The sequence below is a fragment of the Salvelinus sp. IW2-2015 genome, linkage group LG20 (genome assembly GCF_002910315.2).
Source record: "Salvelinus sp. IW2-2015 linkage group LG20, ASM291031v2, whole genome shotgun sequence".
NCBI classification, from domain to species: domain Eukaryota; kingdom Metazoa; phylum Chordata; class Actinopteri; order Salmoniformes; family Salmonidae; genus Salvelinus; species Salvelinus sp. IW2-2015.
Window position 1 is genome coordinate 21636819 of NC_036860.1, and position 27794 is coordinate 21664612.

General features: G+C 42.4%; 1 protein-coding gene across 3 annotated transcripts; it reads left to right on the top strand.

Annotated features, from left to right (window-relative positions):
- Positions 1-616: 616 nt before the first annotated feature.
- Positions 617-27560, top strand: LOC111981957 (cytoplasmic polyadenylation element-binding protein 4). Of its 3 annotated transcripts, none has more exons than XM_070449268.1 (11): positions 617-1047; positions 1879-3033; positions 11280-11370; positions 15046-15100; positions 17540-17559; positions 20206-20376; positions 21056-21145; positions 21417-21535; positions 21819-21933; positions 22268-22449; positions 23543-27560. In XM_070449268.1, the coding sequence occupies exons 2-11, from the start codon at positions 1924-1926 to the stop codon at positions 23768-23770; spliced, it is 2181 nt and encodes a 726-aa protein (XP_070305369.1). In that variant the 5' UTR covers positions 617-1047; positions 1879-1923; the 3' UTR covers positions 23771-27560. The 3 variants fall into 3 exon arrangements, with proteins under 3 accessions (XP_070305369.1, XP_023869231.1, XP_023869230.1); XM_024013462.2 differs by lacking the exon at positions 15046-15100 and having other exon boundaries at positions 620-691; positions 977-1047; positions 17536-17559; XM_024013463.2 differs by lacking the exons at positions 15046-15100; positions 17540-17559 and having other exon boundaries at positions 618-1047.
- Positions 27561-27794: the final 234 nt, after the last annotated feature.

Consider the following 27794-nt stretch of genomic DNA (forward strand, 5'->3'; position numbering starts at 1 on the left):
AATGGCACACATACACAATCCATGTCTCAAGGCTTCTTAAACCTGTCTCCTCCCAATCATCTACACTGATTGAAGTAGATTTAACTAGTGACATCAGTAAGGGATCATCACTTTCACCTGGATTCACCTGGTCAGTGTCATGGAAAGAGCAGGTGTTCCTAATGTTTTGTACCCTGTGTYTATGCATCTAAGAGTAAGGTAGGACTGTCACTATATCATCATAACTACAGCCTGGTCAATGCTTTAATTCTGCTCAGGATCCATACCATTCACCTTTTTCAATCTTTTTGTAGGAGGCTCATGACATGGTTGCATAAGATACCGTGCATGGAATGCAATTTCAGTTGGATCTCATCTCTCACGATTCAACCCTACTAGGTGGAGACTTGGCGTGAAGAGAATATGCATATGCATCACGTTAAAGACCTTAAAAGGCGGACACATCTTTCGCATGTGCGCCTTATTTGGAAAAAATGGGTGAGGCTACTTTTTGTATGACCAATTACACGACGCTGTCTCACGAGGTGTGGGTGGTGTCACGAATTGAGGCGAGGCTCTCAGCCATCCGTGGGAGGGCTTTAAGAAGGGGGCAGAGCTCTAACCGGAAGTGTCTTGCGGATGAGAACCTTGTCATTTGGCCACGGTCGGTTCTGAGGAGAGGTAGAGCTACGGCGAAGAAACACAGGAACAAGTCAGTTGACTAGAGAAACATTTGAAATAATTTAAACAATGAAACCGACCGAATAAGCCACTACACTTAACTAGTATTGAATTAGTTGTATATATTTAATTCAATGACGTATTWTTTTTTTTATACAGTCAAGGTTAGCGCTCTCCAGAGAGGGCTGTGTCATTGATCAGGCAGGACACGTCAGGAGAGAGAGAAAAGCAGTTTAGCCATAGCTACTGTATGAGCGAAAGGCATAGAAGGACCATATCGCTTGAGTCATAAACTTTCTTTTCATTATTTTATCAGACACATCGAGGTTGCAGGTTAACTACAGGACGGATCGAGTCATCGCTTGGATCAAGGGTAGCGACCAAAAGGTGAAAAAGGATTTTATGATCGATGTTTGCAGRGTCGCTTTAGCCAGATTATTCAGAAGTTAGCTAGCTAGCATCTACGACTATCGACTTGATAATATCCGTTTCATATTTTGCCTAAAACAACCAGAAACTATATAAATAAAGAGATTGCTAACGCGTTAGCTAGCTACGTCATAAGTTTTATGTAATTAAAGGGTCGAGTCCAAATAGCACCCACACAGGGAATAGGCTTTGACAGCTGTCACGCAAGGTCGCTTGTCTGTCATATTTTCGTTCTAAATTTACCTAGCTAGATACATTTTCKAAATACTCTTGAATAATACTATTGCAACTATAAAGCTAATTGCGCCTGTTATCGACAAAATGCTAGCTATTAAGTTAGTTGGCCTRAGAAATGTTGGAACAACTGTCGACTGTCCGAAATAGCAGGCTAACGTTTACTAGCTAGGTAGGCTAGCTTTCCGAGTTGCTAGCAAATTGGCTAGCTGCTAGCGCGTAGCATATTTGGACTGTGGCAACGTCACGAGCCTGTAGTTAAATATGTTGCTAGCTAAACAGCTAGCATGCAAACAAAATAGTTAACTACAGGGAACTGATGTGGCAGAGAAACATGTCTCGTTAGTAAGGTTGTTATATTGACAGCTATTCTCGACAGACGTTAGCTGAGTATAGCTAGCTAACTGTTATTCGACTAGCAAGATGGTTAGCAACAGAAAATTAGAACGCTGGAGTGCTATCAATGTCCTGTCTGATTTCTCTATCAGCCTGATTGTCATTTACAAACATTGAAATAATAACGGGTGTATTTTGTTTCCCCCCCCCTCTCTTTAGGACCTAAAGATCAAGGGATAGCTGATATTGTGTGTGGGAAAACAAATGGGGGATTACGGGTTTGGAGTCTTAGTGCAAAATAACACTGGCAACAAGTCTGCTTTCCCAGTTAGAATTCATCCACATCTGCAACCTCCACACCATCATCAGAATGCGTCTCAAAGCCCTGGTGCTTTTATAAACAGTACCACAGCTGGTAATGGCAGTAACAATGGGTCACCTTGGCTGTTTTCAGCCACAGCTGCCCACAGCAGCATGCAAGATGAAATTCTTGGGTCAGAAAAGCCCAAAGCCCAGCAACAGGAAATGCAAGAAACGCAAGAAAAACAGCTACTATCCCCTGGCCACCCGGAGTCTGGAATCGTATCTGAGTTAGAGAAGGCGAGGTCAGAGGAGAACAAGGTGGAGGGCGGCCCCTCTGAGMGTAGCAATGGAAAAGAGAAGCTGCGCCTCGAGTCCCCAGTACTGACAGGCTTCGACTACCAAGAGACATCAGGTCTTGGGACTCCGTGCCAGTCCAGTACCTCCTCGTCCCTGACTGGCTTCAACAACTGGTCAGCTGCTATTTCCCAGACCCCCTCCACCATCATCAACGAGGATGTCAGCTTCTTTAACCCAGCTGCCTCCGCTAATAACGGGCCCCTCCTGTTCCAGAATTTCTCCCACCATGTCAGCCCAGGCTTCGGAGGAAACTTCTCTCCCCAGATTGGACCCATCTCCCAGCACCATCCCCCACACCCCCACTTTCAGCATCCCCACAACCAGCACCAACAGCACCGAAGGTCCCCGGCCAGCCCCCACCCGCCTCCCTTCCCCCATAGGAATGCTGCCTTTAGCCAGTTGCCGCATTTGTCCAATAACCTGAATAAGCCCCCGTCACCTTGGGGTAGCTACCAAAGCCCTTCTCCCTCCCCCTCCTCCACCTCCTGGAGCCCCGGTGGGGGCTATGGTGGCTGGGGAGGCTCCCAGGGGCGTGAGTACCGTCGGGGCCTCAATGGAGGCATGACTCCCCTGAACTCAATCTCCCCATTGAAGAAGACCTTCCCCAACAACCACGTGCCGTCGCAGAAGTACTCCCGCACCAGCCCCGGCTTCAACCCCAAGTCCTGGATGGACGAGAGTGTGAGCAGGAGCGAGAACATCTTCCCCTTCCAGGTCAGTGAATAATTCCCTCTGCTTTTATACCTCTTAATTCTGTAATCATACTTAGAGCCACTCAGCGAGATGTAATTGTGTTTTATGTACCCAAAGGCCCTACTCTCCGTTATATGATGAATTTTCACGATATTAATGTTAGTCCTATGCTTTAATTGCCAGATACCCCTTATGACTAACATAGCTTTGCCACTGCAGTGATGGGTGCCACGTATATGAGATAGAGAAGCTATGACATAGCCTAGAARGAATCAGATATTTTTCTTCATCCAGAGAACACGCGGTAGAGAAATGGATGGAGCATCAATTACCCATCTTCCCGTGAAATAGTGATTTTAACATTACAGGGCTAATAATAACCCAAGACTACCGGTCTACGCCGTCTTTATAATGCAGTCTCATTTTTAATGCAATTTGATAGCACACAATTAAGATGACTTAGATAACAGTGTTATGTGCAGAGAACACTGTTGGATTGATGGAAAGGGCATGGAGGTTATTTTATTGATTAAGCACCGGGGTGTCTGTGGGGTGAAGGTGGGTGCGGGGGTTGGGCTGATATAAACATGTGCTGGAAGGCCTGATTTGAAGGCTTTGAGGATCTCCTTCCCCCCCAGAAGTGCTGCATCAGCCATGATGCCATACCGACCATGATACATATTGCTAATAGCCTAGCTACTATGTTACTATATCACACAGCAGTGCTGTGCCCTTGTTGGTTTATAATCACCCTGTGTAGCTCAGGCTAGCTCGATTATGACACTCTGCCTTCTAAATGCATTGGGGGTAGAGGGCTAGATTGGGGGTTTTAGTTTCCCTTATGCAGGCTGTAATATTTAAATGTGTCTTTTCCAGAGGCTGAATATTCTCACACGTTAGGTTGGGCTGATCGGCAGTTCAGGATGCAGAGCGTTGAATAGAGACTGTCAGAATGAAGTTGTGGTCTTAAAATCCATTGGAAATGAGGTTGAATTCTCTGCAARGGTCTCTATATTCAACGGTTGAGTAGAGAAAGGACAGGCTACTTTTGTGTGACTGGACCGAGGGATCTGTTTTGGGTCAAAATGCAGTATAGTAGGCTAAGGTTAGCTGTTTGAAAGTGCTGTTGATTTATTCAATWTCTACTGTGCAATCATGTTTAGTCACACTAGGCTAACTCTCATGGTTGTGTTCTATTTTGAGTGTTTCCTCAGCAGTGGTGGCAAGGTTGGTGGGGGTGAGTGCATTGCTACTAGCGTTAGCGCAATGACATGCTAGCTGTTCCCATCGACTAACAATTATTGAGCCAACGACTATCCAATTAAAAGCACATCTCGGCAATTTTTWAAAATATATATATACTATTTTTGTGGCGTTGGTAACAATGGTCGGTCACCGCCACTAAATTAATTTCGGGGAAACACAGATTTTTGTAGTAAGGACATTACTAGGACTACTAGGTTTCCTGTTTGTCTCTGTCCCTGACCAAGCAATGTTTTCAGCTTAAAGTGGACAGCGATGGTGAACACAAGCCCATTTCCATGGATCACATGCCTTTCTCGTGTGACTGCCAGGCATTTCCAAATGGCTCCACATAGTTTCCATTTTATCACAGAGGCAACATGTAGATGTTGTCCCCCGTTTGTTCACTCCCTATTCATTCTTAACCACTCACCTGTTTTAAAATAATAGATTGCAGCAGCCTATAGGCTCACCAATTTCCTTTGTTAATGTTAATCAACACTYGATGTCTGTTTGTAGCCTATTTTAAAGGAGGCTTCAGTAATTGTTTAGGTGTATGCCTTAGGGACTTAACTAGTTACATTGATACAAGTGATGTGATACCCATCTCTTAGTCAAAGCTTAATGGCGCTGTAAGTTTCAATAGGCCTCCTGTATCTCAGCCTAGAATATCTCATGTTTGGTATGAAGGCAGAGGCGGTGGGGTAGGAGAGCACGGGTTCCATGCAAGCTGACACAGGTGAGGCGTTCATGATTAGGCTAACTAGCAGCTTAGGGAGAAAATAAGAGAAGGGAGGTGCTGCTCCCACTCAGGGGAGAACAAAAGCGGGCAACAAAAGGTTTGTCAAGAGACAATGGTGCTAAAAACAAAAGGCCCCTCCRTTTTATTTAGATGTGACGTGCATCCTGTGATGGCCTTGGGCTGTGCTGCTGATCACAGATCAGTTCTGTACTGGGCAACCTAGACTACTGTAGGAAGGCTGTTTGTTTTACTGGCTAGGCCACTGTACTCTGTTTGTTTCTGTATTAGAGTAGCTTTTGTCATTGGGTGCAGGTGCCCATGACAAATAGTCGTCTGTTGCCTAGGTCCAGTGTCATCTTTCAGGGATTAGTGACTGTGCCTCCCAGAGAGGGATGTCATGATGATATTATACAACGTGGACGAACACACACACACCAGTATCATCTCTCATGATATTCTTTCAACGATTGTACATAGGAGACAGTTTGTGTGAAGGGCCCTGGTCCCTACTATACTGCCTTTAGGTATGGTACTAGAGCTGTGTTATTAGGCCTCTCTGCACTGAGGCAAAGCAGGTCTTTCACTTTTTAAAAACCAAACTTCCTCTTAGCCCTGTGTAAGCTGCTCTACAGCCTTCCGTGACTGGGAGGAACAGGGCCTGCTGCCCGGTAACATGCCTTTTGGATTTGGGGCTGGGCAGGCACCCAAAGGGCCACATTAGCAATCTACGTGGGAAGTTGTTAGTAGATGTAGGTTATGGTATTCTGGTTAGCTAGTTTAAATGAAGGACATTTGCTTGAATGTATAACAGCTCCAAATCAGAATTCAGATTATCATATACATTAATTTTTTTCAATGAACCATGCAATATATATTGATGCCCTAATAGAATTATGGGGACATTGGGCTGTGAACAAGGACCTTATTGGATGGTGATTGCATTGTCCTTGTATACAAGGCTGAACGTTTTGAATCTGGAATTAATTTAATATTTTGTCATTTTAAAGAGATTCATAAATCCTGATTGAATAGGTATGACTGAAATACCTGTAAATCATTAGTTTATAGTAGACCTTGCTGCTTTGTGTTTTTACATTCTATAAAGCATTACGAACATTCCAATTAGTCTGATATCCATTGGGTCACAATTAGAGGTTGACCAATTATAATTTTTCAACGCCGATACCGATTTTTGGAGGACCAAAAAAAGCCGATACTGATTAATCGGCCAATTTTAATAAAAATAATTTTAAAAAACTTTTTTGTAATAATGACTATTACAACAATACTGAATGAACACTTATTTTAACTTAATATAATACATCAATAAAATCAATTTAGCCTCAAATAAATAATGAAACATGTTCAATTTGGTTTAAATAATTCAAAAACAATGTGCCATGTAAGAAAGCTAACGTTTAAGTTCCTTGCTCAGAACACGAGAACATATGAAAGCTGGTGGTTCCTTTTAACATGAGTCTTCAATATTCCCAGGAAGATGTTTTAGGTTGTTAGGAAATATAGGACTATAGTATTGCCAGTGTAACAGTATAGCTTCCGTCCTCTCCCGCTCCTACCTGGGCTCGAACCAGAACACATCGAACAACAGCCACCCTCGAAGCCAGCGTTTACCCATGCAGAGCAAGGGGAGCAACTACTCCAAGTCTCAGAGCGAGTGATGTTTGAAACGCTATTAGCGCGCACCCCGCTAACTAGCTAGCCATTTCACATCGGTTACACCAGCCTAATCTCGGGAGTTGATAGGCTTGAAGTCATAAACAGCAGAGCTGCTGCAAACGCACGAAAGTGCTGTTTGAAAGAATGCTTACGAGCCTGCTGGTGCCCACCATCGCTCAGTCAGACTGCTCTATCAAATCATAACTTAATTATAACATAATAACACAGAAATACGAGCCTTAGGTCATTAATATGGTCGAATCCGGAAACACATCTCGAAAACAAAACATTTATTTTTTCAGTAAATACGGAACCGTTCCGTATTTTATCTAATGGGTGGCATCCATAAGTCTAAATATTCCTGTTACATTGCACAACCTTCAGTGTTATGTCATAATAAACTAAAATTCTGGCAAATTAGTTCGCAACGAGCCAGGCGGCCCAAACTGTTGCAATAACCCTGACTTGTGTCAATGAACGCAAAAGAAGTGACACAATTTCACCTGGTTAATATTGCCTGCTAACATGGATTTCTTTTAGTTAAATATGCAGGTTTAAAAAATATATACTTCTGTGTATTGATTTAAGAAAGGCATTGATGTTTATGGTTAGGTGCAGTTGTGCAACGATTGTGCTTTTTTTTCGCAAATGCGCTTTGTTAAATCATCCCCCGTTTGGCGAAGTTTGGCTGTCTTTGTTAGGATAAAATAGTCTTCACACAGTTTGCAACGAGCCAGGCGGCCCAAACTGCTGCATATACCCTGACTCTGTTGCAAGAGAGTGACACAAAGAAATTCGTTAGCAGGCAATATTAACTAAATAGCGGTATAAAAGATATACTTGTGTATTGATTTTAAGAAAGGCATTGATGTTATGGTTAGGTACCTTTTTCGCGAATGCGCACCGCATCGATTATATGCAACGCAGGACACGCTAGATAAACTAGTAATATCATCAACCATGTGTAGTTAACTAGTGATTTATGATTTTGTTTTTTATAAGATAAGTTTAATGCTAGCTAGCAACTTACCTTGGCTTCTTACTGCATTCACGTAACAGGCAAGGCTCCTCGTGGAGTGCAATGAGAGGCAGGTGGTTAGAGCGTTGGACTAGTTAACCGTAAGGTTGCAAGATTGAATCCCTGAGCTGACAAGGTAAAAATGTCGTTCTGCCCTTGAACAAGGCAGTTAACCCACCGTTCCTAGGCCGTCATTGAAAATAAGAATGTTCTTAATGGACTTGCCTAGTTAAATAAAGGTGTAAAAAAAAAAAAAAAATACACATTTCCGTTTGTTATGAGAACTAGAAATCGGTCCTGATTAATCGGTCGACCTTTAGTCACAATGTGGCAGGATGTCTTGTTGTTCACATCACTGTTGTATCAGTTAAGTGTACTAATGGGAATATGTTTTTGATCGTGTGGACTGGACTGTGTGACTGACTGCTGTTCTGAGGTCAGTTCCAGATTGAATCTTTTGTTCTACTGCTGTAGTAACGAGCCTCATTCATTGTCATTCAACACCTCGTTTATGGCCAGAACACTCTTCCAGCTATTAACATTTTGAGGACATCAGACAATTATGGAATGATCCTATGGCGTTAAATTCTGCAAATGTCCCTGGAATAATGAAATAACCATCAGTGACTAGCGCATAACTGTGTTGTGTTCTATTCGCCCTTCTCCTACCCTTGAATGTCGTTTTGAAACAGGAAGCATCTTGTGTGTTGTAATGAGAGAGATGAAAGAAATGAGAGCGAGAGAGAAAATAAATGTCAGAAGTGTCACAGGCATTTAACACCCCTTCTCTGATTAGGCTCTGTTGCTGTTCATTAATTACTTTATCACCAAAGTAGATCTGGGTCCCCCGTGGGACCAGTCTGCACCCCCTGCCTCCCTAACCAGGCTCTGAGGCTGGATTAATGGGCTTGAGGGTGTTTTAATGTGCAAGGCTTTGAAATACTCTGACCAGCAACACAAAAATCAACAGTGTCAAAGCTGGGCCTCTTATACCTACCTCCCTCCCCCCGTTCCATTCCCTTTTTCATTAGTATAGCTGTGACATTGTAGATTAATGTTGTAGCAGAAACACCCTTAGCATGCCATACTTAATCATTCTGCTCAGGGTGTTTCATCAAGGCCTATTTTAGCAGTGTTCTTCACGTTGGATAGTTTGGCCCTAGCTTCAAGCTCCCAGACACAGGCTCTTTGCCTGGAGAGAGATATTATGATACAAATGGGTTACACTGGTTTGTTCTCCTTCAGTTTCCTTTGTTACACCGGTTTGGTCTCTCCCTCACTGTTTCCCTCGATTCTTTTGTCTCTGTAAGGTGCAACTTRTTTTCCTCATAGTTGGGGTCGGGGGAATTCTTTGATTACATTCCTGTATATGTGCAACTCGCCTATTATGTGGACTAAAGGCGTCGTCATGCTTCAGTTTGGCTGGCGGCTAGCRGAAGTTCGTTAGGCGAACTGATAGTGTGTGCTGGCATACTCCCTTAAGACCTTCTTTTGAAAGAAAATGGCAATAGTACTGTTTGGTTATTTTGAGACGCAGCTGCCAGTACACTACCTCAAAATAGTCCGAGTTAATCTAATCTATCATTCATTTAAAGTTTTTTGCAGAGGGGATCTTAGGATGTAAAACGACTTGTTTTCTAAGATGTTTGCTGCAGTATTTCTCAATGAAAAAATGTGCATGAATACAAGTCATCTCGCGTTGAATGACAACAAAGACTTTATTGAACAATCCCTACAGTTCACCAATCACAGACGAAGGGGTGTGGACTTCGGGTCCCGAACTTCTGCTGGCTTCMAGGAAAACATTTTGTTTGCCCAAACAGCCGAAAAAACAAACAAAAATGTCAATGTCGCCATAATGTATGCAAAACAACTCTTCTGAAACTGTTTCGACTGGGAAGCATGCGTATGCCTAAAGCCTGACTTTTTTTATTTGATCATTTTCTTTTCTTTTTTCAAAGGTTATTGTTGAGCTTGGTAAGGAAGTGCCTTATCTGACCCGTGCACCTTTCTATCTGTGTACCTTGGAGATTAACCAAACTTCTGAGGCTGTGAGATAGACACTGAGGGCCAGGCAGGTTCAGCTGGCCCATGCCATGTGTGCTATTAAGGGCTGTTTGTGTGCACCTAAGTACGTAGCCTGGGCCCTCTAAGCTTCCAGGGATGAGTGTTGCTGCCTGTTCATCAGATGGGTGGAGGTGCGTGAGAAAGGAGGGCAGAACAGAMAGTTAATCGCTACGGTTGCCAATCCATTCAGATGCTTAGCAACAACAGCAGCCATGCTTGTGCGTCGTGGTGGCGGCGGAAGGGTTTTACAGGATCTTGCACAATGTCACACCTTTATGGCATATTGTTACTTAGTACTGTACTAGAATTTAATTTGTAATGAGTATTTTTGTATTAATCTCTGGTAGCCTATTTGACTAAGTAGTTCATGTCTCAGCATTGTAGAAAATAAACCACAGTCTACTGGAGCACCAGCCTGCTGGTAATAGTTTGGTTGTCCCTGTCAAGGCCATGGTTGTTAATGTTATCACTTTAAATGGTGGCCATGGAGCATTAAACGCCTGCTTCAATTCCCACCGCCTAGCGTGATGTGTATTTTACCTGAAGGTGATAGGATGTTGCGTACATTTTATTCAAAGTATGGATTTTTCAGTAAACGGTWTTGAAATTCCTGAAATGGGGCCTGTGTAGAAATCATGGTATTTGATTCCATGACATATGAGACGTGACCATGTCCCGAACACCACATGAGCCTTCATACTAGTGCTTCTCCTGTCATATGACAGCCAGATCTTGTCTGGCCTGGGTTGAAGGATAGTGTGAATCATTTCCAGCTCTTGCGCAACAAGCTTRGCATTATCATCAGGTAGGACTTGTCTTGTGTTATTCATGGCTGGCCTCTGGTATGCCATTCAGTAGAGGGGTTTAACCTGCTTACTGCTCAAGTAATTTTTAGAAATGAGTCGTGACTACCATTGTCATGGGAAGTGTTGAGTGTCCATTGAAAACCTTCAAGTCAAGGACAGCGAGTGAGAGGCTGCCTTGTTTTAYTAGTAGGCCTCAATATTGTTTCTGTATACAAGTTGAACTGCTGGCTTGAGAAGGTGTTTGGTTTAGGTTATGAGCGCTCTCTTATCGCACTGCCACGTCGTGCCCGACTGACTGAAAGAATTGAACATTTCCAGTTTGGTCGTGGTGTCGGCCCTTTTTCATGGTCTGGTGTTTAAAGTTCATCTCAATCATTGCTTGCCTGAGCTTCCTCCTGCGTGCGCAGTGAGCGTGTTTTTGAGCCGACGACCTGCGTTCTGTACTGAATCATACTTGCAACGAAAATGTGTAGATACAGATTGACTTCTGTAAGAGATAAAGCTATAAAATAATTATAACACTGCAGCAAAAAGTAACGGTCACGATTGCATTTACTTTATTCACAGTATTCTGTATTCCATGCATGAAGTGTGTGATGAAAGCCTAATGGAAATTTCATTGCGTCGGACTCCGAATATAGGCCAACAAATGTAACATTTAACCAGCGGCGGCTCCATCCCTCTAAAGCAGAACTCTCATCTATCTTTTACACAGGAGCGCACCAGATCCTTTGATGGCTTCAACATGCARTCCCTGGAGAACTCTCTCATTGACATCATGAGGGCTGAGCAAGATACCCTGAAAGGTAAGATGACAATCACACAACACCAGGATCGCATGTCCGGTCACAAAATTGCTGTTAACGGCCGTATCTTACAGCCTTTGTCCTCCCAAATCTGCTGCAAGGTCATCAAGGACAGCCATGTCAGACAACTGCTGATTTTGAGTTTTCATTTCAGTGGCCCTAGAGTAGACTAGGAAGTAAGGTATGGAGGCTTATGTAGGCTATTCTGAGATTGCAAATGGACTTATGATTGTGCAGTAGTGGTGTTATGGTACGCATTCGTGTACGGGGGCCTCGGTCCGGTAAATGCATAATAATTATATAAATAAAACACCTAGGCCTATAAGCTATGCCGGGTTGTATGCCATTGCCACTTGAGTAAATCTGAGCTTAAAACAAACATTGTAGGCTATTCCATTAAAGCGACACCTGACCAGATTCACATAGAAATTTGAGTTATAGATCTTTCATTCCTGTTGAAAGCAATTCTAAGAAGTGTGCTATTTCTMTGCTTCCTTTTCTGATATTWTTTTGTCTTTTACTTTCGGTTTTGTACACCAATTTCAAACAGCTGACTATACATTATTTTGGGTTATGGAAAATATATTTCAGTGGTTTAGATGGTACAATGATTCTCTARAGAATGACTGCTTGTTTTGTCACAAACTGAAATTAGGCAACCTATTTAAAATTTTAGCAACCAGGAAATGGTGGAGCGATTTCTGCGTCTTTTTAATACAACTAGAGCCAATGCGCACTTCAAAATGCTAGGCTTTTCTACAGAGGGTGCAAATTGAGGTCTATTCCTGATCTGGCACATCTGCTGCGTGTCACTTTCAGCATTCAAATGTTTGTAAAATGGCTTTTGCAATATTAAGCTTTATTTGTTGAGTGAGAGCCACTGCAATTTGCTAGGTTATTTTTATCAAATGCGCCGTTGAAAATGTTTTACTGGAATAAAAGTAGCRTAAGCTACCACCGGATACTATCTGGCTAAGGCACTACATATCAGTGCTAGCTGCAGCTATTTTCATAGCTGCAGCTAGTGGGGTTTGTTGATTTCGCAGAGTAAAAAAAAAACTACAGACCCTGGTTCGATTCCAGCCTGTATCACAACCGGCCCTGATTGGGAGTCCCATAGGGCGGCACACAATTGTCCCAGTGTTCGCAGGGTTTGGCCYGGGTAGGCCGTCATTGTAAATAAGAATTTGTTCTTAACCGACTTGCCTAGTTAAAGTTTTTAAATAAATAAACCTAATCGGGGCTTATATTTTATTTTGATTGTCCAGGTTCACCATGAGTAATAGTTTTGGTAGTTTTACTTGAAACAATTAYTATGGTCATTTTTAGATATACAGAGTGAAGTTGATACTTTCTTAACYGGGACAGCAGTCACTTTTGCTATAGGAAGAGGAGCTCACTCCGAGAAGCTCACATCGCGTCTGACAACTTCCAAACGGTCCATAAAATTAATAAAAATGCAAACCCCCCCCCCCCCCCGAGCTGATAGTGGGGGTGGTAGTTTCTCTCACGGCTCAGCTCAGGTGCCTACATACACATTCACACACCACACACAGATCCAGCTCATAAGTTRCATCAGCAGCAGATGCTAATTTACAATGGAAAACGAACGTGTTTGCATCGATTCCTTCCTCTAATTAAACCGTAATGTTGCAATGCCATTAGACCTCTCAACTTTGCATTGCATAAGGTACGAAAGTCCCATTTCAGGTGTGAAGTCAAATGGAACAGACATGCAGAGATAATCACTTGATGGGACTAAGTTTTCCTTCCCAACTCTTCCTTCTCGTTCATAGTTGCCTGTAGTTCCCCATTTTTGAGGRCGTTGCAGATGGATTTTGAGCAGCTGCACAACTTAGGTCCATTAGAGCTGTGCGGCTGCACACGTACAATGCCGTGGCGCAGCAGACTGGTGTTGGCAGCAGCTACACTGACCTATAAACGCCAGCACCTCTGATGGAGCAGACCTCCACAGGTGCCTCTTTCCCTGTCCCAGCCATGGAGCACTTGTGCTGGGTGTGCTGACAGGCCATCTCCGTGATGCAAGGATAATCCTCAGGATTAGTCKGGCTGATCCAGGATGTGGAGGGTGGAGATGTTGTGACGTGGAGGAAGGGACTCCACCACTAATAAAACTGTCTGGATTTTGAATCAGTTTCTAATGATGTAAAGTGAGGCGTTTTAGAGGTCATCTTTGGGGGTTAGCTGCTGGTTGTGTGGGAGGTATTTTCATAGCTGCAGCTAGTGGGGTTTGTTGATTTCGCAGAGTTTAATTTTTTTTTTTTTAATGGGGCATGTAAATGCAACGCTTGCGACAGTCTCTATAGGTTGTCCGTCTGGTTTGTGACGCAAACATTGCAAACCGGAACGTTCCTTTTGTCAGTCAGTGAGGACAACCTAATCTACACCTAGCCTACTCTTTGGTTTGTTTGGGTAAGGACAGACTGGGTCACGATTGGTTAGAGGGAGTAGCTTAGGCATGGGTTTCTAATGTTTATCTCTTCAGTAGCATGTGTATTCATTTTTACACCTCCGTATTGAGCTGTTAAACCACACAGTGAAAGTCAACAACTTTGTCACACACAACAGCTCATCACCTCAGGCTCTCTGCCTCTCAGATGTTCTCCAATCTAGTTTGTGCCTTTGCTGATTATTGGAATGACGCTCCCAGTGCTGCGTGCCAGCTACAGAGGGCAGAGAAAAACATAATTCTGWTGCATTATTTGCCTTGTGAGCAGCAGCAGTTCCTCGCCACTGTCTCCAYGGCAATGTGTTTCTACATTAGAAATATCCACACAGATGCAGGCCCTACTCCGGCTGTGTCCTGACCTTACTGGGTCGCTTTGGGTGAGCTCCAATGGTACCAAAGCAGCACCCCGGCCCCCCCTATCCCTAATTGAAAAGAATGATCTGACCGTCAAACGTGGACCTCTGTAGAACAGATTAAAAGGAAAGAGGGGAAAAATGGACTGTAGAAGTGGCTWTGAATCGATTCCAGCATTGTCCTCTGCGACTAAAAAGAGCACTCTGTTCTCTGAGAAGTTACAAAATGGTGTGTTGGCTCTGTGTCACCATTGACTGCTGAGCCTGTCCACCAGCCTGTTCGCTCTCTTTGATTGAATAGGTGGAGGGAGGGGAGGGGCTTAGAGAATTGGTGAAATCCGTTCCGTCACAAATCACGGCACTCTCATCTAGTCCACACAGGAGCCATCTATATAGAGAGTTGGTCAAACAAACAAAGCGAATTATTGTTCCAATTCTAGACATGAAATATTCCCCATGTAATGCTTATGGGGCGTTGACATGGCTGCCATAGAATGTTGAAGTGTCATGTAAATGCATCAACGCTGAAACCTCAATTGCTCAACTCTAAATACGTGGCTCTGGTCCACACCAGTCACAATGGGTTTACTATTGCGAGTTTTCCCTCTCATTATCCCCTTCACCAAGGCATCCCAGCATGGCACAGTTCAACACTCAAGTACATTTGGCAGGAGGTCATGGGAGGAACYGGGTGCGCGCAAATGGCTCAGTGTATATTGTATGAGGTGCCAGCGAGCAGGCGGCTGGGCGATGGACTACGTGGGCTAATGTAACCACGGCTCAGTTTGTGTATTGCAGCATATGCTTGTAACTGAATCTCTTAATGATTTATACTCTGTTTCCTCTCACTAGGTCGCCTAGGATTCACACATCCAGGGGGAGATAGTCCTTTGCCCATAAATGATATGTAAATGGTTTTATAGCACTAGTGATCTGATGGCTTTACCCATGCTAGCGGATGGATGGATGGATGGATGGATGGAGGGAGGGAGGGTGAAACAAGCCATATGTTAATGTAGTCAGCAAGATTGGCAGCACCATGTTTTTGCTTAGCGTGCTCTTGAGGCACCAGTGTGGGTTTGCTGCTCTGTGGACGATTCTTATGCCATTAGTTCTTTAATGATTGATGTGGATTTATTGAATAGTAATCTCTTGTGGACAGATGCACGTAGAATTACTGGTGTTGTAGCATCTGTCAACAGACTATGGATTGCAACCAGGTGCGTAGATTTTCCAGCACGGGTAATTACAACAAATCACAATTTCGCAGGTGTAAGCATCATTTGAATTTCGGATGGGATGGGGACATTTGGCCCATAGACTTGCCTGTAACCTCCAAAAAAAGAGGGGGTGGAGCTCCTCGTTCCCCTACCGCTCCTCATTCTAGTATCTTCTAGTACCTCATTCTAGTATCACGTCTCCCCCAGAACTGAATCTTAATTTTTTTTTGCTCTGGATGTCAGATTAATTGAATAGTGATAGGATTGGAAATCTACGGTAGACTAATTTACCAAATCTACTGCAATCTTGGATCTTTTTGGTAATTAACAGATAATGTATTGTAACTTAAGTAATTTTTACTAGAATAACTTTAAAAAAATATATTCATAAGCCTCCCAAGTGGTGCAGCGGTCCAAGGCYCTTCATCGCAGTGCTTGAGGCGTCACAACAGATCCGGGTTCTATCCCGGGCTGTGCCGCAGCCACCCGGCCTGACCTGGAGAACCATAAGGCGGCGCACAATTTGGTCCGGGTTAGGGGAGGTTTTGTCCGGCCGAGATGTCCTATCCCGCTCTAGTGACTACTGTGGTGGGCCGGGCGCATGCATGCTGACACGGTTGCCAGTTGGACGGTGTTTCCCCCGACACATTGGTGCGACTGGCTTCCGGGTTAAGTGAGCAGTGTGTCAGGAAGCGGTGCGGTTTGGCAGGATCTCGACCTTTGGCTCTCGACCTTCGCCTTTCCCGAGTCCGTACGGGAGTTGCAGCGATCGGACAAGACTAACTACCAATTGGATATCACGAAATTGGGGCAAAAAAGGGGTAAAGTAGTACAACAACAATGTCATAGTAGTCTTTTTTTATATTATACCATATTGTCCATGAGTTTCTAGTAGATAGACCATATGGTTCAAGAGAGAATAGCCTAATCAATGAAAAAGCATCTAATCAACAATGGCATTATTTTCTATTAACTCTGCAACTCTTCCAGCTATTGACTTTTTTCACAACTGCCACAAGTTTGGCGCCAACACATTTACAACAAAGACATATTGACGTAGTAAAATAAAAATAAGGGTGTTAAACATTAGTAATAAAAGACATTTCATGCTGAGTCCCTCATATTAAACAGCAGTGGAATTCACTAAGTTGATGGTTTATATTTAGGATACTGTTTTACAGCTTTGTCATTCTAATTTCTGTTTTTAAATCTTGTTCTGACGCAGAGACTCTGGGTGAGACTCCGTGGTGGATCACTGGACTCTCAGTTGCACGTCGGCTTATGCATATCGAAATGCAGTTGAGGAAGCTGTATGTTATATTTTTMAAATGAACATGTCACCATCTCTAGGCAATGGGTTTCATTCTCACGTAAGAACACAAATGGGGAGCTTAGTTCTTTCATTGCATAGGCAAGCTATTATTTTACATGTGATAAGGCCACAGAGGGCCAGAGGCTATGCTATTTGCATTCAGCCAGACCTCTAATTTGCCTAGCTATGCAATGAAAGAACTAAGCTCCCCATTTGTGTCCTTACGTGAGAATGAAACCTATTGCCTAAAGATAGTGACATGTTCATTTAAAAAATATAACATACAGCTTCCTCAACTGCATTTTGATATGCATAAGCCGACGTGCAACTGAGAGCCCAGTGATCCACCATGGACTCTCTCCCRGAGTCTCATAGTGTTAGCCTATATTGCTCGGTCATATGGTCAGACGGTGATCAAACTGTACAGATGGTGGTCCTGCATAGATACCATTCAGAGAGTACTAGTCTTAGAGAGGCAGTCACACCAGCTGGTAGTTTCTCTGTGGAATGCACACACGTGTATCAGAGAGCGTGTAAAACCACCCTCCACTGACTTCCTGAAGAGCTGCTCGCCATCTGACCCATGGAAGGGAGTGGGTGCGGGATCCTCATGACACAAGGGCATCCTCTGGCTCTCTCTGCCATGTACTGCTGGGCACTGAGGAGGCAATACAGCACTAATCACGTGTAGGATTTGACTGCAAAGGAGAAGGGCATGTGCTGTGCCTGAAAGAATMAGCATTTCAATGAAACTGTCACTGTTGATGTTCTATGCATCCGTTTGTTCACCTGTCTTGTTTTTACATGCAGCAAGGAATTATGGGAGGAGACGAGGTAAATTTAATCATTTTGGGTTATTCAAGTGGATTATGTTTGTTTGGTTTTACCTTCAAAACMGGCATAGAAAGACCCTGTCTTTTGCAGCCATGTCCAATGTTTATGAAGGGCGACCGTATGTGTTTGCATGTAGTTGTCATGCTTCATTGTTGGTCTGTGGTGTTGTGGTTGTCAGCATTACATTTGTTTGTGTACAGAGCGAGACACACAGACACACACGTCAAGCAGTGACCACAAGCCGGCCCCSGCCCAGTAGCGTGCCCTGTACTTTAGTCACTGTCACTAGACGMCTACCACCCAGTTAMTCTACAATGCACCTTAGAGGCTGCTGRCCTATGGAATACTGGTCACTTAAATAATGTTTACATACTGTTTTACCCACTTCATATGTGTACACTGTATTCTAGTCAAGGCCTATCCTATTTAACTGTTGCTGCACGTGTACTATTATTCAGGTATACTACATATTCTATCCATATAGTGTCCATATTGTCTATACATCCCATCACATATACAGTACCAGTCAAGTTTGGACAAACCTACTCATTCAAGGGTTTATATATATATATATATATATATATATTTTTTTTTACATTATAGAATAATAGTGAAGACATCCAAACTATGAAATAACGTAGTAACCAAAAAAGTGCTCAAAGTAGCCACCCTTTGCCTTGACAGCTTGCACACTTTTGGCATTCTCTCAACCAGCTTCACCTGGAATGTTTTTCCAACAGTCTTGAATGATTTCCCATATGTTGAGCACTTGTTGGCTGCTTTTCCTTCACTCTGTGGTCTAACTCATCCCAAACCATTTCAATTGGGTTGAGATCGGGTGACTGGAGTCCAGGTCATCTGATGCAGCACTCCATCACTCTCCTTGGTCAAATAGCCCTTACACAGCCTGGAGGTGTGTTGGGTTATTGTCCTGTTGAAAAACAAATGATAGTCCCACTTAGTCCCTAAGCGCAAACCAGACGGGATGGAGTATCGCTGCAGAATGCTGTGGTAGCCATGCTGGTTAAGTGTGCCTTGAATTCTAAATAAAACACTGACAGTGTCACCAGCAAAGCACCCCCACGCCATCACACCTCCTCCATGCTTCACGGTGGGAACCACACATGTAGAGATCATCCATTCACCTACTCTGCGTCTCACAAAGACACGGTTGGAACCAAAAATCTCAAATTTGGACTCATCAGACCACTGGTCTAATGTCCGTTGCTTGTGTTTCTTGGCCCAAGCAAGTCTCATCTTCTTATTGGTGTCATTTAGTAATAGTTTCTTTGGAGAAATTCGGCCATGAAGGCCTTTTTTACACATTCTCCTCTGAACAGTTGAGACGTGTCTCTTACTTGAAATCTGTGAAGCACTTATTTAGGCTGCATTTCTGATGCTGGTAACTCTAATGAACATGTCCTCTGCAGAAGACGTAACTCTGGATCTTCCCTTCCTGTGGCGGTCCTCATGAGAGTCAGTTTCATCATAGCACTTGATGGTTTTTTGCAACTGCACTTGAATAAACTTTCAAAGTTCTTGAAATGTTTAGCATTGACTGACCTTCATGTCTCAAAGTAATGATGGACTGTTTCTCTTTGCTTATTTGAGCTGTTCTTGCCGTATGTACTTTTACCCTATTTGGTAAAAGTCCATCTTCTGTATACCACCCCTACCTTGTCACAACACAACTGATTGGCTCAAACTCATTAAGAAGGAATTTAACTTTTAACAAGGCACAACTGTTAATTGAAATGCATTCCAGGTGACTACCTCACYAAGCCGGTTGAGAGAATGCCAAGAATGTGCYTTTGTGGTTACTGCATGATTCCATATGTTGTTTCATAGTTTTGATGTCTTCACTATTCTACAATGTAGAAAATAGTTAAAATAAAGAAACCCTTGAATGAGTAGGTGTATCCAAACTTTGTGTATTTTTATATTACATTATTTTACTTTTAGTTTTGTGTGAATTGTTAGATACTACTTCACTGTCAGCGCTAGGAACACAAGCATTTCGCTACACCCGCAATAACATCTGCTAAATATGTGTATGTGACCAATAACATTTTATTAGATTTTGACACAATACACACAGTGTACAGACTCAGGGCTAACTCTCTCACGTAAAGCTGCTCAGCTCTGGTTTCCGTCACTTGGTTAGGAATAAGGCTGGGGTGGCTCCAGGACACGCGGCCGGGAACAATATTTTAGGCCTGCACGGCCTCTGCTGCTTCCATGGGCTTGGCTGCAGGCGCTCATGTGGGTGGGTGTGTGGACTGTGTGTTTTGAGCTGAAACTGGGGGGTGGCTGGTGTAGTTCTGTGCTGGGGGACGGATGTGGAGAACGGGAGATTGATTAGTATCCCTGGCTCAGTCCCTCTTAACACAGCTCAGCAGGGCCTTATTGTAGCATTGTTTCTGGCACTCAATGATTCATGTCAGATGAACTACTGGAAAATGGGCACGTTGTTGTAGCTAAAATTGCTAGACCATACCTAACCATGCAATGATATCCCCCCACTCAACTCAGGTTGATGATAAACCTAGGAAATAAACCGAATGAGTATTGATCTTTTTGTTGTTGTGTTTAGTCATGCTATCCTCTGTTATTGGCTGACTGCGTTGTCTGCGATCCTCTCCTCAGTCCATTCTTCCCTGTTCCCCATGGAGGATGGTTTCCCTGACGACGAGCGCGGCGAGCAGAGCCTGCCTGGCCTAGGCTCGCCCCACTGCTTCCCCCACCAGAACGGGGAGCGAGTGGAGCGCTACTCACGCAAGGTCTTCGTTGGAGGTCTCCCCCCTGATATTGATGAAGGTAACCTTTTTTTAAAAATAATAATTTAAAAAAAAATATATAAAAACATCTTCACTGAACACCACTGCTGACGACGGTTACGTGGGTGGAGGCAATGAACTGTGAACACAAGGATGATACTGGACTGGACACCTGGTTGATGGGGTGGATGTCTAGACTGTGCACGTCTTCATGGGCTGTAGTCTAGGGTTACACGACGGATGTTGAAGATGTCTCCCTTTTGGGACCCATTTCTGCCGTAAGAGCAGCGATGCGTAGTGAAAGTCTCTTGTCATTTTTCTCAKTGCATAACACAACATCTTGTGTTATTTTGTTCAGTTTCTGCCCGGTTCTTATTGCTTCCTGAGGGTTTTGGCTCTTAAGTAGGCATAGTTGTAGTACATTCTCTGTGTATTTTTTTCGAATAAGGAATGGYGGACATCTCGTGTCAGATTGGTGTTGCTGGCGGGGGACTAGAGAACAGCTGAGGCCCTGCTTGTTTTCTTGATGCTACCATCTGCTCTGCTTTATTCTCCTTGTTTACCGTTACAATCTACACCCAACGTAGTAGGGACTCACATCCCTGTAGTCTACACCACTAAGAACAGGCATCTGATGTTACACACATGCACCATATCACAGTATAACCACTGTGAAGCAATAGTTGAATGTTTTTTTTCTTTTCTTTTTCGCCTTTTAGATGAGATAACGGCTAGTTTCCGTCGCTTTGGACACCTCTTTGTGGACTGGCCTCACAAGGCAGAGAGCAAATCMTACTTTCCCCCGAAAGGTGAGTCGCGTTTTAAGTCAACCTACTGCTACTGCCCTTATCGTCAGCCACATACGGCATTGCCATCAAAATGTACTATCAGAATTGACTATTGAGGCCTAAATAGTGTAAAATATTAAAACAAACTCACGAGCAGAGCGGTCTTACCGTTGACAGTCATTTCCAGCAGCAGACAAGAGAATGAAACTGCAGAGGTAAGTCCTCTAGTAATCTCTGTGACGTTGTTCCGTGTAGGTGGTTTGAGTGACCTTGTCCTCCGTTTGCTCTGTAGGTTATGCCTTCCTGCTGTTCCAGGAMGAGAGCTCTGTGCAGGCCCTGATCGAGGCCTGTATTGAAGAGGACGGCAAGCTCTACCTGTGTGTGTCCAGCCCCACCATCAAAGACAAGCCGGTGAGCGGATTGCCCCATCACCCATCTGCWATTATCTTCTCTCCCCTTCTCTCATACTATTGTGAAAGGTATCAAGACGCAGCGCCACAGCAGCGTTTTACGGCTTCATTTATTATTTAGGGAGCCCATTCGATTAGTGGCTGACCAAGTGAATAACCAAGCAGCCACCCTTCTTTGTGGAATTGGCTTTCCATCATTACAAGCGTAACATGGTTGACATGACAAACATTAAGACGTAACATGTTGTGATACATACGTCTCCCTGTGTGTGTGTGTGTAACAGGTCCAGATCCGCCCCTGGAACCTGAACGACAGTGACTTTGTGATGGACGGCTCCCAGCCTCTGGACCCCAGGAAGACCATATTTGTGGGTGGGGTGCCACGCCCTCTCCGTGCAGGTAACCTATTGACCCTAGTCCACACTCCCATTGGCACTTTAGTCCTGGGCTGTGTTCCAAATGGCACCATATAGTGCACTACTTTTGACTAGGGGCCCATAGAGAATTTGGGATGCAGCCCCTAGCTCCTCTATGGTATATTAAAACCGGTTAGATGAGCGTCGCATTTCATCACATCAGCATGTGTGTAATGGGGGGAGAAGGGAGGACTTTCGTATAGCTATTTGGAAAATGATGGCCAAGTTCGGAATGTCACATGAAATCTATGAGGCTAGATCCTGGAACTGTGCTGTATTTGAACTCATCTGTAACCTGTGTTTCCCTCTTTTCACAGTGGAGCTAGCAATGATCATGGACAGGCTGTATGGAGGGGTGTGCTACGCCGGTATCGACACAGACCCCGAGCTCAAGTACCCCAAGGGAGCAGGGCGGGTCGCCTTCTCTAATCAGCAGAGCTACATTGCTGCTATCAGCGCTCGTTTTGTCCAACTGCAGCATGGAGAAATCGATAAACGGGTTAGTGAAGACTTTGTTTTTTTTCTCTTTCTCTCTCAGGAAAATGCAGCATTACACACACAAATATGCGGAAGGACAGAAATGTTGTACAAAACAGATAATAGGCTCTTGTCTCCTGTCTTTTAAAAGYACAAATTGTTCTTTATTGTTCTGGTTTTAAAAGATTAAAGCAAAATATTTGTTGGCATTTTGACTGTGGCATACGAGGACAGAAAACAAATGCCTTGTACCGTTAACCAGCTGCCTCCTGCAGAAGAATTTGGCTATTTCACTCGGTCAAACTGGAATAATTGTTTACAAATTAGTATGTGCCAAGCCAACATGTCTCTATTTTTGTAGTGACTTGAGAATTTTTATAGATAAATGTTTTTGATAAAAGGATGACGTGCGTAATGTCAGTACAATGATGTGTTGTGTGTTAAATCTTTGAAGATACACTATATATCTATATACAAAAATATGTGGACACCCTTCAAATTAGTGGATTCYGCTATTTCAGCCARAGCCATTGCTGACAGGTGTATTAAATRGAGCACACAGCCATGCAGTCTCCGTAGACAAACATTGTCAGTAGAATGGCCTTACTGAAGACCTCAGTGACTTTCAACTTTGGACTCTGGAGCAGTGGAAATGGGTTCTCTGGAGTGATGAATCACGCTTCACCATCTGGCAGTCCAACGGACGAATCTGGATTTGGCGGATGCCAGYAGAACGCTACCTGCTCGAATGCATTGTGCCAACTGTAATGTTTGGTGGAGGAGGAATAATTGTCTGGGGGTGTTTTCATGTTTCGGGCTAGGCCCCTTAGTTCCAGTGAAGMGAATCTTAACGCTACAGCATACAATTACYTTCTAGTCGATTCTGTGCTTCCAAKTTTGTGGCAACAGTTTGGGGAGGTCCATACAGAAATGGGTTGTTGAGATCGTTGTGGATGAGTTGGAACGCCGACTGAGAGCCAGGCCTAATCGCCCAACATCAGTGCCTGACCTCACTAATGGGTGATGTAGTGTACATTAATGTAAATGAATCCTAGCTTTATTCTTTAGTGGGTGTCTGACAGATGGTTCTCTCCTCTCTCTATCTCTCTTTACAGGTGGAAGTGAAGCCATACGTCCTGGACGACCAGCTGTGTGATGAGTGTCAGGGAACCCGGTGTGGGGGCAAGTTTGCCCCCTTCTTCTGCGCCAACGTCACCTGCCTTCAGTATTACTGTGAATACTGCTGGGCGGCCATTCACTCACGCGCCGGCCGGGAGTTCCACAAGCCACTGGTAAAGGAAGGAGGAGACCGGCCTAGGCACATCTCCTTCCGCTGGAACTGACTGACACACAGAGAAAGAGGCAGAGGGGGGAGTAGGAGTCGCAAATCATTGTACAAATAAATGCACTTTTCAGTTGCTGGTTACTTTTTAGCTCTAATTTGAWWWWWWTMTTWAATTTTAAATTCATATTTATTTTAAAGATGAGAAACTGGAATTATATCCAGATATGTCAAGGAAGGAAAAGAAAATGTTTAAATCCCATTCTTTACTTTCTCCAGTTGATTTTATATTTTATTAGTGCATATAGACATAAAAAAAAAAGGGCTTTCAATTCTCACTCTGCTATCCAATTTGGCGTGTCATTGACCATGAATTTCAAAGCAGTATGTTCAGTTGTAATTCAGAGCAAATGTGAATATAAAAGGTGTCGCTAAAGAAGAGTGCACTTATTTATTTACTTTAGAGTGCAGATGATTCAGTATAAAATCCCAGTAGTTTAACCAAAGCTTAATCTCAATTGGTTTGAAAAAGAAACGACTACAGATCAAATGTTTGAAATAATGTTTTAAGACCATGCTAATATTTGATGTTACTTGACAAGATCGATTTCACAACAGGCGTTTGAGTTTGATCTCCATTTTGACATGCAAAAACTAATACCTCAAGCTTAGCTGCTAATGTGCCGAATAAGTTAAAGAAAAGAAGCTGGTCTCCACCTTTCCCTTAGGACCACAATCAAAGGGAAACGGCACCAGCGAAAAGGCACACTTTTCTAGACACTGCTTTGTCACTTCCTTATTTTTGTAATCCAACCAGGGTTGTAGTAAGAATGAACAGAGCATCTTATTGAGGAATGTATGGCGTTGGAGGTCCCAGAGGCCCTGAGTGCTGGCCGGTGTCGGGATGATAATTATTGAACCCCCCTCTCTGTGTCTGTGGTCTTGCTAGCTCGGAGAGGAGGAGGGGCTAGGGTCTAGTTCTCATCAGGGCTGCATGTGAGCAGAAAGCCCAGTTTTTTTTATTTTTTGTATTTTTTATTTTTTCTTCTTCTCCATTTATTATTATTAATGCAGGTGTGCAAATCTCCCAAGCCTTTATCCACAATCCTATTTTGTTTTTACCCCCCCTTAAAAAAAGAGAAATTAATTAGAAAAGTCGGGGGTTGTCATCAACACACATTTACACCTAGAGGAGTTGATATAGCTAGAACAGCGACCTCTTTTCCTGTGCCAGCCGAGCTAACTCAGCCAGTGTTTTAAGCATAAATGAAGATACTCCATGTAATGTGCTCTACTATGTGAGTCCCACATGCAGTTCATTCACTCAAGACTGCAATAAAGAGTTTATACCTAGACGCTTTAGGGAAGCAAAGACGGCTGTGTGGTAGTGAGTAATACTAGCTAATTTCTTCAATTTAAAAAAAAAAAGAGTTTTCATTCTCGTTTTTATATCATTTCTACCCTTTCCTTACGAAGACCAGATGGACACCAGTAAACCAAAGATTGGCCTTGAATAGATAACAGTGCAGTCAAAATCCAGGAAAACATTAGTGAAAACAACTGGATTTATTGAGCTTACAAGCACCCAGGCCTTTTCACCAGTCAATCCGCTCATTTCCAAAGGTCAAAATGGAGAAGCTTCTTGCTAGGCAGTTGTGTAACTTGGATAGATCTGCAAAAGGTTTGGAAATGTAACACAAAAAGCTAAACAAAGACTCACAGTTGGTCTGGTTAATATAGTCATACAGTATCTGAATCTACTAGCGTTAAATATGTCAGGGAGTAAGTGCTGAAATATAACTTAATACACTAGTGAAATACGTATCCTTGTGTTGGCTTGATGGTGTGCTAATGCACCAGTTCTGCACCATGAATTTAGCTTGGGTGTGGTGGGTGAACATTTTAGAAGTTAAAAACCCTTTTTGAAGAATTTGCTGTTAATGAGAAAAAMATTATTTTATACATGGCCTGCWGATTTTTGGTACAGTGTTTTCTAGCTAAATTATTTTGTCATGCACATATAAACATTTATTATGCACTACTTTTCTAAACATTTTTTTCAACAGTCATTTTAGGCACATTTTTTCACAAATGGGAAAACTCCTTTTTGCAATACCTCAATTTTTCACATTGTGAAAGGTAGCTTTTGTACTTTTGTTACTGAGATCTGCATATATGGAAATTTTAATTTAAAGAAAAAAGTTGAGTGATTTCAATATATTATTTTCAATTATGCTTTTTATACATTTCAGTGCTGAGGAATCTTTACAACTAAGTGCACACTTGTGTTGATGCGACTTCAAAACTGCAGAGGAATGATGAAAGTGTATTGCTTAAGGTATTAGATCTCATACACTAAATGTTTCACAAAAATCTGATCTTAACAGCATGGTGAGAAWAAGTTGTCATTTAAAATGAATGTTTAAAAAAATGGCTATCCTAGTTGGAAAACGGTAACTTCTATTATTTTGGTTTCCTCTCTCCATAGCTGGAATGTAACAATTATAAGGAGAATGCAAATGATGGTTCATAATTAGGCTGAATCTCGTATCACAAGAATGGATGTTTGGTGTTTAGATATTTTAACATTGGAAAATGTATATTCTTGAACTTGCCAACTAGCTCCTATTATAATCCTTAGCATGCATGATAAAAAAAAAAGATAAGTACATGAATTAGCTATTGAAATTAATTGTTGTAGTGCACCAGATGTTTCACAACTTTTAATTTGTTAAGGACACCCCCACACCTCACTCCCCTCCCATGTGTTCATCTCTTTGCCTTCCCCATACTCAGACCTCTGCAGGATGCACAGAAAAATATACAAGAAAATAAGAAAAAAAAAAACTCTAAAATATATTTTAACAGTGCAAGACTTGAGCATCTTTTAGGACACTGTTGAAAAGACTTGATAACTCATCTCCACTGTCTGTTGAGGCAAATCAACCTAGTTGGAGGAAGGGGAACATTAAGACTTGAATGTGGTAAATGTTGCAAGTTAACTTCGAGTTGTTATGTGCAATACCTTTTTTGAACCTTTTTCCAGAATAAGACTTTGCAATGTAATTCTTTAATGCCGTTTTTAATTGCAGACATTTAAAGAAGATGTTAATATGTTTTTCACAGTCATTTTCTACTGTTATTGTAATCCTTTTCATGCTGGTGTTTGTAAAAAAGAAAAGAAAAAGAAATCAAACTATTTGTACTAATATAAATAATTGAAGTTATTTTTTAAAACATTTAAAGGTTTTGTGCTCATTTGCTTAATTTGTTTATTTCAAGCTACTGTGATTGATTGCATTGTAATTATTAGGTCAATAATGTATTTAGCTGTTTATTGGTATATTTTTAATTGGAATGTATAATTTTTTATAATTTTGATCAGATTTTTGTTATATTTTTGAGGTGAAGCTTTTAATATGTTAGTGTCTAGTTTTTACTAATTGCTATATTGTGCTCCACAATATATGGTTCACATTTTCTGAAGGAAATAAATATTTAAATATTGGTCTGTTAATGATGTTACTTAATGGCAAAATGTCAATAGTTTTTAACTGTGTATGGGAAGGTTGTATTTATTAATATTTTTTTTAAACTTAAGATATCACCTTAATTTTTATTGTCATTTCACTTTATAAGTTACTATTTTTGTATTTTCCTTTCAAATTAAGTTATGTAATACAAAATGTCCATATTTCTAGGAGTTGGTCTGTAGAAGTGCTAGTGAAATGAAAAAGAGAAATCTAATGTTATTTAATTGTTTGCAGCCAACTATTTATAACAGTATGCATAACTTTTAAATATTTGTAATGTGAAATGTTGAATGAATAAAACTTAACTGTGACAATAAGGCCCATTGTGTTTTTCTTTGTGTGGACAGTGTATTGTGTTTTCTGTAGATGCTCATTGYTTGCTGCTTTCATAAAGCTAGGCAGRAGCCATTGCTGGGCCCTGGCTYATTAAACCTCTGAATGAATTCAGATATCTTTACTACATACAAGAAAATAAGGTCGCAATGAGTTATGAACGTTATGCTGTGTGTGAGCGAGAGAGGGTGTTAAAATGGCGACCACCAGCAGCTTTTG